The sequence below is a fragment of the Balaenoptera physalus genome (assembly GCF_965194825.1).
Source record: "Balaenoptera physalus genome assembly, chromosome: 9".
Taxonomy (NCBI): Eukaryota; Metazoa; Chordata; class Mammalia; order Artiodactyla; family Balaenopteridae; genus Balaenoptera; species Balaenoptera physalus.
In genome coordinates, this window is record NC_138888.1 from 30,813,662 (window position 1) to 30,825,890 (window position 12,229).

General features: G+C 35.4%; 1 protein-coding gene across 2 annotated transcripts in view; it reads left to right on the forward strand.

Annotated features, from left to right (window-relative positions):
* The window catches only part of MOXD1 (monooxygenase DBH like 1), a 77,891-nt gene that overhangs the window by 11,461 nt on the left and 54,201 nt on the right, over window positions 1-12,229 (forward strand). For both annotated transcript variants that reach the window (XM_082474702.1, XM_082474703.1), the window contains exons 2-4: window positions 9,309-9,455; window positions 11,092-11,259; window positions 11,394-11,477. In XM_082474702.1, the coding sequence (XP_082330828.1) occupies window positions 9,309-9,455; window positions 11,092-11,259; window positions 11,394-11,477 (399 nt within the window). The remainder of the gene's footprint in view (window positions 1-9,308; window positions 9,456-11,091; window positions 11,260-11,393; window positions 11,478-12,229) is intronic.

Genomic DNA, 12,229 nt, shown 5'->3' on the forward strand with positions numbered 1-12,229 from the left:
CTCCCCAGCCTTCCCCATCTCAGTAAATGGCGCCTCCAGGTACCTCCAGTCAAAAATTAGGAGTCATCCTTGTTTCTTCTCCTTCCTTCTTCCCACATATAAAACCCACCTCTTCAGATTCTATTGACTCTTCCTCCAAACTAAATCTAAAACCTGCCCACGTCCCTTCAGTTTTACTACTACCACTCAAGCTTGAACCCCTGGGACCACTGTGTGACTCCTGTCTTCTGACCATGGCTGTTCTTTTTTCTTCTCTTCATTCTCCACATGGTAGCCACAGTAATACACACACACACACACACACACACACACACACACACACACACACACGTATATATATATTTTCATGTCAATCAGAATATGTCACTTTCTGCTTCAAGCTCAAATAACTTCTATATAAGTTTAGTATAAATCTGAACTCCCTATACTGACCCATAAGGCGTCACAACATCTGGGGCCTCATTTGATCCCTGTTGACCTCATTTTTCTGTTCCGGGCACTACAGTTCAGTCACCCTGGCTTTTATTTGCTTCACCAAACTGGATAAACCTCGCCTTGCCCCCTTCTAGGTCCTTTCCAGTAGCTGCTCTCTCTTCCTGGACCTACTTCCTCCTCACTTTCCATGGCTGGCTCCTAACTGTAGTTTATTTCTCAAAGTAAGTCTCAGTGTCTCAGTGGTGACTTTTCTGATCCCTCAACCCAAAGACCTTCCAATCTGTGTCTAGAATCTCTGTTTTATTTTCCTATAAGCACTTATCAAGATATTTTTGGTTATATTGTTATTTAAATTTAAAAAATTGTCTGCTTATCCTGCAACTCCACTATCAGTTTGATTATAATAAGGACTTTGTCTTATACTGTCTATACAGTACAGTCGTGTGCTCTCAGCCCTACAACAGGGATAAGGAATAGTAGCCATGCAATAAAATATGTGTTGGAAAAAAGGAGAGGAAGAAGGAAGGGAGGAAGGGACGGAGGAGGGAAGGCAGGAAGGAAGGGGTCTTCTCTTCAAAATTTATTCCTTTCATAAACTGGTCATGGAAAATTAGAAGTCATCCAAATTTTTTTAAAAATTAAAATGATGGAATACGGTGAAAGTAAAATAACATCTTATGTCAATGGTAAGATTTGAAATTGTTTTTTCCATTGAAGCCTATCGTTAGAGATCGGGTCAAAGTTTTCATTTTACACTTTATCTGATAATTCTATAATTATAGCAAAGTCTTAAATGACCTATATGAAAACTAAAATGAGATGATTGGCTGTGGGAGAAAATTCAGGATGTGTATTTCCAGAAGGTGGCACTTAAAGGACAAACAGATTGCTCAGGTGGGCCCCTCACTGGAACGCAAGCTAATAGGGCTCACATTCTGGCGTTCTGGCAGCCATTTAACAGATCCCTTCTTAGAGCTAGAGAGTTTCAGTTTTATCTGAAGTGGTTTCTGGAAGGCAAGCCCCTTCTGTTTTGACATTCCTCTCAAATTTCCAAGATTAGCGAAGAAATAACTTATTAAAATCAGCTTATACTGAAATCTGAAGATTATGTTTATATAGTTTGTTTATACGGTTTTATGGTTTTCTAGGATCAAAGGTTCTCTTGAACACAAAAATATCTATTATTATACTATCAATATTATTAAACTACCATAACACTTATTATAGAAATGGATATTACAAACAGAAATGTTTGAAGTAACAAGGCTTTTGTGATTTAGAAAAAGAAGAAAAACTACAAGCACCTGTTGAAGAAAATGATGACAGATGGTAACATTTTTCTCAAGGTTCCCTCTGCAGCTGTGCTTACATTCAGTTCCCCAGGCTGAACCAGGGTTTATTCATATCTTTTATTACACCCATAAGAGTTTTCACTTCATCCTGTTTAACACAGCCCCGGTCAAAGCTCTTTTCTGTTAACAGAGATTTTATTCAAGAGAGAAAAAAAAGACTGACAATGAGTGAGAACCAATTTCACATCTGTGTAATCATGTTTTTTAACGAGAGGTCGTAGCAATCTTGTGGATTATCAAAGCTAGTGTTTTTGGTTTGTTATCTTAGTTTGAAGGTGGCAGTCAGTACTCTGGCTACCATGCGAAATGCTAATGCCAGCTTCTGCGGATGCTGTCTTTACTATCGCCACACAGAATTTTGAAACCTCAGTAATACACTTTATCATTTATTTCAAAGCATAACATGTTCAAAAGGAAAAATATCCTGTGAGAATATGCTTCAGAAGTAATATTTTATTTATTTATTTTGAATTTTATTTATTTATTTATTTATTTATACAGCAGGTTCTTATTAGTTATCCATTTTATACACATCAGTGTATACATGTCAATCCCAATCTCCCAATTCATCCCACCCCCCCACCACCCCACCTTTCCCCCCTGGTGTCCATACGTTTGTCCTCTACATCTGTGCCTCTATTTCTGCCTTGCAAACCGGTTCATCTAGAAGTAATAGTTTTATGACACAACTGCAGGTTAATTTTATTGCCAGAGTCTAATTATCAACTCAATTTTCAAAGGTAACAGCTAATATTTTATCTTTAAAAAGTATAAACAAGGTTAATACATGATTAATATAATAATCCGCAATAAAAACAAAAAATAATACCTCAATGACAATTCATATTGAAGCTGATATGTATGCAGATATTTGAGTTAGAATATGATTGAAATCCACATAAAACCATTTATCTAGGGAAATATTACTTCACATTTCACTTTATAGAACATTAAAAATGAATAAGTACAAAGAAGAATGACTTCTGCATACCAGCTTTTATATTTACACTATTTAAACCTCTACATATTTTTATTCTTAAATGCTTACGAAATCTCTATAGCATCATGATCTCTGAATCCTCCTCAACCTTCTTGCCCTCATAAAGTCAATTTTTAATGATACTTAATCGGAACCTACTTTTATTTATCAGCATTTTATGTTACATTTATAGTTTATAAATATATTTAATATATATATCATACGATGAGATTTTTATAATGGCTGTTATTTTTATAATCAGACCATGACAATGAGAGTACACTGTGATCAATATTTCTATTTTTATTTTATAAGTCCTGGAATATCAAACACTACAGCAAGGTGGCTGAGGAATGGCCTTCGCCATGGATGTACAGTGAAGCTGCATCTGGCCCCATTTGCTAAATGGGATGGGGAGTGGGAGAGAGGGGGACCATTTTGTTCGAATTCTAAAGGTGAAAATCTGATAGTAAAACTGACCTGGAAAATTTCCTTAAATAGCCCATAAGTACTATACTGTATGGTTTTGTGAATGTAAATTTCTAGCTGATGTTATCAGTATTCAAATTCTTAGTTGGTCAATGTTTTGCTGTTAATTTCATTCTCCATTTTTTTCCCCTAGAAGATGATAGTAACAAAATAAGTATTCCATTTAATTATCCCCTTGTATAACATTTATCTCTTTGTCAAACTGTCAGGAAACCCTTAAACTCACTAAATATACTTTTTTTTGGTTTGGCCAATCCGCAGGATAAATTCTCAAGATTGTTCTCTGACTGACTCGCTTTCTTTTCCTCCTTCCTTCTTCCATTTTTCCTCCCTCCCAGGGAGAATAATTGAATGATAAGAAATTTGAGACCCGGATTTTTTTTGCCTTTTTCTCTCCTCTTGCCTCATTTAATTGTGCTTTTAAGGTTTGCCAATATGCCATTTCTTACGGTATAATATTGACACCATCAGTCCTGTTTGATTATAGTTCATGTATCTTCTTAATACAGGCTGAAGGAAGAAAGTAGGTGCTACTGCCGGATATTTTGCTCCCACCAAGTTAAACTGTTCCTTTACCACAAAGATGTGAATATCGGAGGATAGGTTATGGGTCCTTATCTTTTAGTTTCAGGATTATCCCCTCATTTAGATTTAGCAAAAGGAAAGGCAGGATTCTTCTTTCAAAACTGCACGTATTTAATGAGGCTCTGCAATATGCAAGTCCCTCCATTAGGCACTGAGGATATAAATTAACATCAGAAAACATTCTAAAATAGCGTTTCTCTTTCTCAGATATGTCTTTTTAAAAAATTTCTTTAAAATAGGTAGGGAATACCATCCTAGTGTAAAAGGATTTCAAAGAGCTGTTGCATGTGTAAACTCTTTTTCTAAATGTTGATGTCAGTTGCATAAGATTCATGTCCATTTAGGGGCTAAAAGGTCATAACAGCGTTCCCAAATTTCAGTGCCAGATGTGTCTGCATCACAGGTCATGCAGACCCAAAGTCATTCTAGCATCTGGTTAAACACCTTCCACACCAGGTCTTAACCATATGTAAATATAATTGAGAGCAAATGGGAAAATAATCTATGTTCCCTTTTTTTGTTCCATTTACAATGTAAACAACTTTTCTAAAGGTATAAATTTATAACTGGATTAACAGGACTAGCTGTCTATTTCTAGGCAATTACCACTGGTTGAGAAGATAATGCTGTGTCTAGAATATATTGCATGCTACGCGGGAATGGAAATAGAGGAATAAAAATTCAGAGAGGGAATGATCACTTCCAGTTGGAATGCTCAAAGAAAACTTCGTAGAGGAGATAGAATCATGAGTCTTGGAGAGAAGGAAGCATTTCAGTGGAGTTGTTTCTGTGGGTGGAGGTAGTGGAGTGGATATCTCAGCGGGGTGAAGAGAGTGGGGAGATAAAGAGGAAGAATGAACAAAAGCAAAGGGCTTGAAAAAGGTAGATTATTTGAGGGGAATAATAAATAAATAATAGAGATCATGTGGTGAGTTTTTTTTTTTTAAGTCTTTATTGAATTTGTTACAATATATCTTCTGTTTTTATGTTTTTGGTTTTTTGGCCACGAGGCATATGGGATCTTAGCTCCCCAACCAGGGATCGAACCTGCATCCCCTGCATTGGAAGGTGAGGTCTTAACCACTGGACAGCCAGGGAAGTCCCATGTGGTGAGATTAATGATAGACACTCTGGAAAACCAGGTTAGGCTAAATTCTAGAGAAACTTGAATCTAAATTATAGAACTTTGCACTCTATACTGTTGAATAAAATGTAATGACACATTGAGAGTGATTTTCAAGGAAGACCTTGACAAAAGTATGAGGTGATAGAATCTGAACTGAGATAGGAGAAGCTGAACGGAGCAGAAGTAAAAGCTGGGTTATTTTTTTAAAGGAGGAACTGATAGGAGCAGAGATTATCTGTGGAGGTGTGAGTAGTAAAGGAAGAAGTTAATAAAACTGTGGTTTTGAATTTGGATGGTTGGGAGGATGGCAGTACCAGGAAATAAAAATCCTTATAGATAAAGGGTGAATACAATTTTGGATACATTGCACGTGAAAAGACGGTAAGCCTTCCAAGTGAAGGTATCCAATGGACTTTTGGGTATGTAATCCTGAATAAAGGTGATGATTGGAAACTCCTGGAGCAGATGAGATTCCCAAAGGATAAAAGATGAAGACAGTGTAGTATAATGTCAAGGACAGAAGTTCCATGACCGTGGTTAGGGAATGGGAATAACAGAGACAAACTGTCAGAGGCAGACAACCAACAATGGAACCTTCTGGAAGTGGGGAGTATGGACATCCTTGCCTTATTCCCAGGACTTACTTGTTCCCAAACTTAGTGGGGAAGAATTCAGCCTTTCATCGTTAAGTGTGATATTAGCTATAGGTTTTTATAGATTCCTTTTATAAGGTTAAGGAAGTACCTTCTGTTGGTGGTTTACTGACAGATTTTACCATGAATAAATGTTTTAAATGGATTTTCTACGTTATTGAGATGACTGTATGATTTTTTTCTTTCTTAGAGTTTGGTATAATGAATTACATTGATTGATTTTCTAACGTTAAATCAACTCTGCATGGTCGTAATATCTTTTTTTCTTTTTTTTTTTTTTAACATCATTGGGTTCTATTTGCTAATACGTATTTTTAAGAAAATTTGCAGCTAGGCCCATGAGAGATATTGATCTTTTTTTGTAGTGTCTTTGATTTTGGTATCAGATTAATGCTGGTGTCAAAAAATGAGTTAGGAAGTATTCACTCCCTTTTATCTTGTGGAAGAGTTTGTGAAGAATTGATATTACCTCTTCCTTAAATATTTGGTGAAATTCCAAGTGAAAACACTTTGGCTTAGAATTTTCTTTGTAGGAAGATTTTTACCCATAGGTAGACTATAGGACTATTCAAAGTATCTGTTTCACTAAGTTTTGCTGGTTTGTGTCCTTCAAGTATTTTGCCTGTTTCTCATCTAATTTATTCAAGCTTTTTACATCAAGGTGTGCATAAAATTATTAACCTCTTAATGTTTGTAGGATCTACTGTAATATTTCTTGTTCATTTCAATTACATCTATTTGTTTTCTGCTAGTCCCATTTACTCTTTGTTTTATATTTCTCTTTTCCTGCCTTATTTTAGATTGATTTTTTTATGATTCCATTAAGTAATATTATTTAGACTAGAAAGAAGGCAAGATGTGAGCTCTCATGTATCATAACTGAAATTCTCTCAATGAAGGGAGAAGTATGATCATAAGCTGAGGTTGGGGAAATGTTGGCATCTTATATAGAGAAGGTTTAGAATATTTGTCTTGGGAGGTCTCCCAGGAAAAGCAAGAGATTAACATGTGGATTTCCAAGCATTAGTAAGGGCACAGCTAATTAAACAGGTAACTGATAACACTATTTGGATAGCTAAGGTGTACAATGGTCAAATCTGAAGATGTCTCCAAATAGACCCTAAAAATTGGAGAATGCAAAGAAACACTTATGGAATTACAGTGGTGATTAGGCTATTTCACATTTCAATTTTAGTTTTATTCAAATCCATTCATATTTTCCCTCAATGAGGTTGAAGATATCAGCTTGTTTTAGACAACCACATTTTTCCAGGAGTCCAGAACTTTGACATAATTGGCATCTGTCTTTTCTGAATATTGAACACTCAGTGGTTTACACGAGGCAGATGAGCTCAAGGGATTTTCAGTAAGTCCTGAATGAAGTTTCTCCTGCTTTCTCATAGCTAAGTTATCTGAAAAGCCAGAAAAAGGTGGAATAGCTGAAAGGAATTGGTTTTGGTGAGTGGAAATAAAACAAATGGAAAATTGGCAAGCCAGCTGGATATTTTGTGGGACTAAGGTTTTGGAAACATATTTGCAAGACTAGGATAATTATTCTACTCTTTGAACTGATTACATTTTGTACTGTATTCCTTTTGTTTGCAAAAACTGTGACTACTTGAATCACGTAATGAGATGTGAGCTTGGTGTAAAGGCACAGTTAGTTTATCTAAATCCCTTGTTGTCCACAGGCATTGTTATTTCATTTACATACTGAAATCTATATGATCAAAAGTGGGAAAACCATAGTATCATAGGAATATTTCATTTGAATTGCTTTCACAATTACAGCTGGTTCTCAGAAAAAAATTTTGGACAAACCCTGACTTCAGCAGTAGAAAAAGTAACATTTTATGTGAAAAAAACTTGATAAGATGATTTTGTAGCCAGAAAGATATAAACTAACCCGTCCTTTTCCAGCAGTGGCCACTATGATGTAGAACAGTAAAGAAGGACACAGGCTTGGATCTGACTGCCTAGGTTTCAATACTGGCTTTACCACTTACCAGCTGTGTGACCCTGGGCGAGACGCTAACCTCTTTGTGCTTCATTTTATCTCATACACTTGATCTGAAGATTAAATGAGTTAATACGTGTAACATGATTAAACTATAGAATGTACACAGTAAGTTGTAGTTGTTACCAGAGTGAAAGAGGTTAGTTAGGCTCTGTGCATTACCGATAATGTGGGGTCTGAACAGTATCTAGATCTGGTACCCTGGATATCAAATTTACACACACTTGATAACTAATTTAAAAAGGTGCTAGGAGGGAATTCTCTGGTGGTCCAGCGGTTAGGACTCTGCGCTTCCACTGCAAGGGGCACGGGTATGATCCCTGGTTGGGGAACTAAGATCCCACATACCACATGGCCAAAAAAAAGAAAATAGATACTAGGAATAGAAATGCCAAATACCATCCATTTGAGTATGACGGTTATAGACAATTTAAAGTTCTTCTCTTGTACACTGTATTTTCTCTGTCAAGCATGCAATCATTTCTTCAAATGTAATTTTAATGTTAGAAAAACTAATTATAATTATGTTTCAACATGTATATTCTAAATCAGGTCTTTGTGATTATCAAAAATAAAATACCCTTATGTACTGAAAAACCAGTATAATTACGGCAAATTTTGTGTCTTCTGTAAGTGATAAAAATTAACAATGCGATTTTTATAACTCTCAACATAGAAAGCTAATGGTAAAAAGCATGGAGAATATTTTCGGGAAAAACCAAACTCTAATTGCAGAAGAGGGAAGGAGATTGGCATTGAATGAGCTCTAACCATGGTTGGCAGTTTTTTCCCTCATATACTATTTCACTTATTTATCTTTCAAAATCCACAAAATAAGTATGTATCATCTCAGTTTTATTAATGTTAGAACAGAAGTTCAGAGTTTGACTTCAACAATTCGTCAAGACATTTCAGAGTAGAGCTGTGGGTCAGATCCTAGTCATTTGATCTCAAAGCCCATGCCCTCTCCATTGCATCTGTCTGCCTCCCAGAAGTGATCTTACACCATTGAACAAGCTTAGTATGAAAATTATAGCTGAACCACCAAAACAAAACGTCCCTAGCTTTTCAATATCTTATAATTCAACTAGTGTCATTTCTTTCCATATTTTCCCATTGCATTTCATTTTAATAAACATATGCCATTAAAGCTCCTACTAAAACAACCTATAATCTCAGGATGGGTCTCCTTGCTTTTAGGAGTGCAGAAGGGAAGCACCATAAGGTATAACAGTGGAAAAGTGCTGACCCTGGCCCTGGTCCTTGTGTTGCCATGAACTAGTTATTTGATTTGGAGCAAGCCATTTCCCAGTGTTGAAGTTCTTTTCATTTGCAGAATGAGGAAAAAGTACTCAGCGATTGCGAATATTCATTCATTCCATCTCTTTCAATGCTCTGTGGTATTATAAATCCATTACTGCCTTTTCCTGAAGGGCCAGAAGTTCAAATATGGACCAGTTTCCTAGGGAACTGACCCTAGTCCCAACTATGGAGTATCCCATACTCCAGACCCTTGGAAATTCGCAGGACTTAAAAAATGACTATAAATACAGGGTTTTGTAATAAGCAAACTGAGAATTAATTTTTTAAGGTGATATATGTACACTCAATCTAAATTATTTTCACCCTGAATTTAGGACATCCTAATTTTTCTTTTTCATATTTTCCACAGGATTATTTTACAAACGCAAATAGAGAATTGAAAAAAGATGTTCAGCAAGATTACCACCTAGAATATGCCATGGAAAATAGTACACACACAATAATTGAATTTACCAGAGAACTGCATACATGTGACATAAATGACAAGAGTATAACGGTAAGGCGTCTATCAGTGAATGCATGCATGAATAGATTGTACATTTACAATTGGGAAACACTTTACAGAATAAAAAGAAACAAATATTTTAAAATAACCTTTAACAACAAAGTCACATAGTCTTCTTTGGAATATTTTTTAATTCTTTTTAGAAGCCACAAAAAAATCTAAGGCTATGAATTTCAATGAAGGCAATTTTTGTGTGAGTCTAAAATTTTGAAGAGCTGTTTAAAGTGTGTGAGGTTTTACCTGTAAAAGGTTTTAGCTTCTTTATAAAGTTTGAAAATAGGTAATAGATAAAGGTTGGAAAAAATGGTATTACACAGGAGAGAATTATGATAATATTAGGCTGTAATTCATCTGAATTGTAACTGATTCATTTTTGTAAACTTCTAAAGTCAAGATGAATAGTAGACTAATGAAAATTGCCTGTCAACATATTAAACAAGCTTTCTTATTGTCAGACATCATGCAAAAATTAATATCTTTGTGCATATGCAAATTAGGTATTTAGAGGATCTAAAATTCATGTGGTACTTTGAAGGTTTCCATGAATTTCTTGAATCAATTTCATTTTGTATAGACCAACAAAATTATCATTTTTATTTGGTAAGTCAAAGCTTTAAAAATGGGAATGTAAAAATCTGAAGCAAATTTGATTAACATTCAGCATAAAGCGTAAAAGAGGAAGAAAAAAAAACACATGCAAAGACATGGACCACTGTTTTATGTAATATACAGTGCAATTATACTTTAATTGGAGTAATAATTATAGTTGTTTGACTTAAGAAAGAATATAGCTTTTAAAATAAATAGCTTTTGTTTTATTATTTATTTTCAAAGTTCTTATTACAAAGATCTGGCAAAATCATCTTTATCTGTGGGGGGACTGAACTGTTTATACCCCAGCAAACCCTCCCCACTGCCCCACTGCCCTTTGGGCAATCTCTCATTTACTAAATGGAAACCGATTTCACTAGACAGTGCTTTCCCTAGTTGGGATACCCCAGTCCCTAGGAAATTCCCAGGATTCATAAAATGACCATAGATAGATTCTAGGATAATAAACAAACCTAGAATCAGAAGTTCCTGCTGTATTTCCACTTTCTGTAAATTCATACATGTGAGTGGGCTAGCGTCTGGGAAAAATCTATTGTGAAAATAAAAATCCTGACCTGGGAAGTCATTTTAATTTTCATTGTATTTATTTGTTTTCCCTAAAATGTTCCATGGCATAAAAATAGGTTTTAATTTTCCCAAACCCTTGCTGCTTAACAAGAGTATTTGCTTGGTAACTACTAGTTTGCTAGTTTGGAGGTTTAGCATGACAATGATTTACTGTTGCCGTAAGCATGAAAGCATAACTACTAAATCAGTTGTCCTTCATTCTCTTTTGGAACACATAATCTTGCATGGGAGAGATGATTTCTTCCAAAAAGGAACTCATCTATTTGGATTTTTAATGACTTAATCAGATTTACACAGTTCATGTGAGAGACCATATTGATAACTCCAAATGTCATTATTCTCTTTTTTGAGCTTCTATATCCTGCTTTGAATAGAGTTCTTTAAACTCAATTCAATGGTAAGGAAAGTGCTCTCATGAGACATAATCATGCCCCTGTCTGATCACCAGGAGAGCACGGTGAGGGTGATCTGGGCCTACCACCACGAAGATGTGGGAGAAGCGGGTCCCAAGTACCACGAATCCAGTCGTGGTACCAAGAGTCTGCGGTTATTGAATCCTGAGAAAACCAATGTGTTGTCTACAGCCGTACCATACTTTGACCTGGTAAATCAGAACGTAAGTTTTTTTTCAGGTTTTTATGGTTCTAGGGGTGGGTTTATTGAAAGTGCATAATAGTTTTTAAATTATTGTTTTTAATAGAATGTCAAGAGAATGTGACTTTTGTCCCCCTCTCCTTTTTTTTAAGACAGGTCCCCATCCCAAACAAAGGTACAACATATTGGTGCCAAATGTTTAAGATTCCTATGCTCCAGGAAAAGCATCATGTAGTAAAGGTATGTGACTCACTCACAGGCTAAACCTAATTTGTATGAACAGAGGAGAAATTGTTGTTCTTAAAATGAAAATAATATAAAATTTATAGAAATGATTTTCAGTTATTTAAAAGTTACCTAGAGACCAAGGAACTGGCTTATCTGACCCACACACTGTCCTAAAAGTCACTGAATTTAGTGAGAAGCTCGGATTGTAGCTAGTATTTTGTGTTTTGTCTCCTAATTTTATATGTTTAAAGGTTAAAGTTTTGGGATGCATTTGTATACCTCTGTTATTTCGTAGGCAACAATTCAACATTTGGAATGGTTGGAATTGCAATTTAAAATAATATATTTATGTATCAATAAATTCTATCTGGGAAGTTCACATTCCCCTATATTGTTTGAGAATATCTGCTTCATTGAAAATACTTGATATTGTCATAAAAATAACTGTTACAGTATATTTTTGAAAACAGGAAAACAAGAAAATTGTAGTGAATTTCTACAGAGTTGAAAAACACAGAATGGGGTAATAAACAAAGCCTAATTTGCCTGTGGCATCTAATTCCCTCCCACCTCCTCTAGGGATAGGTCTCCCAAAACTTTTGCATCTAGTTAGTGACTGAACAAGTATTTTAAAAAATTTACAGGCCCTTGGCTCTGTGCTAGGAATTGTTAGGCAGTTCCACGTAGGCTGAATATATGTTTCATGCTCTCAAAGAACCTACAGTGAGATTGTAGGAGACATGACCAAGACACAAGAAAGAATA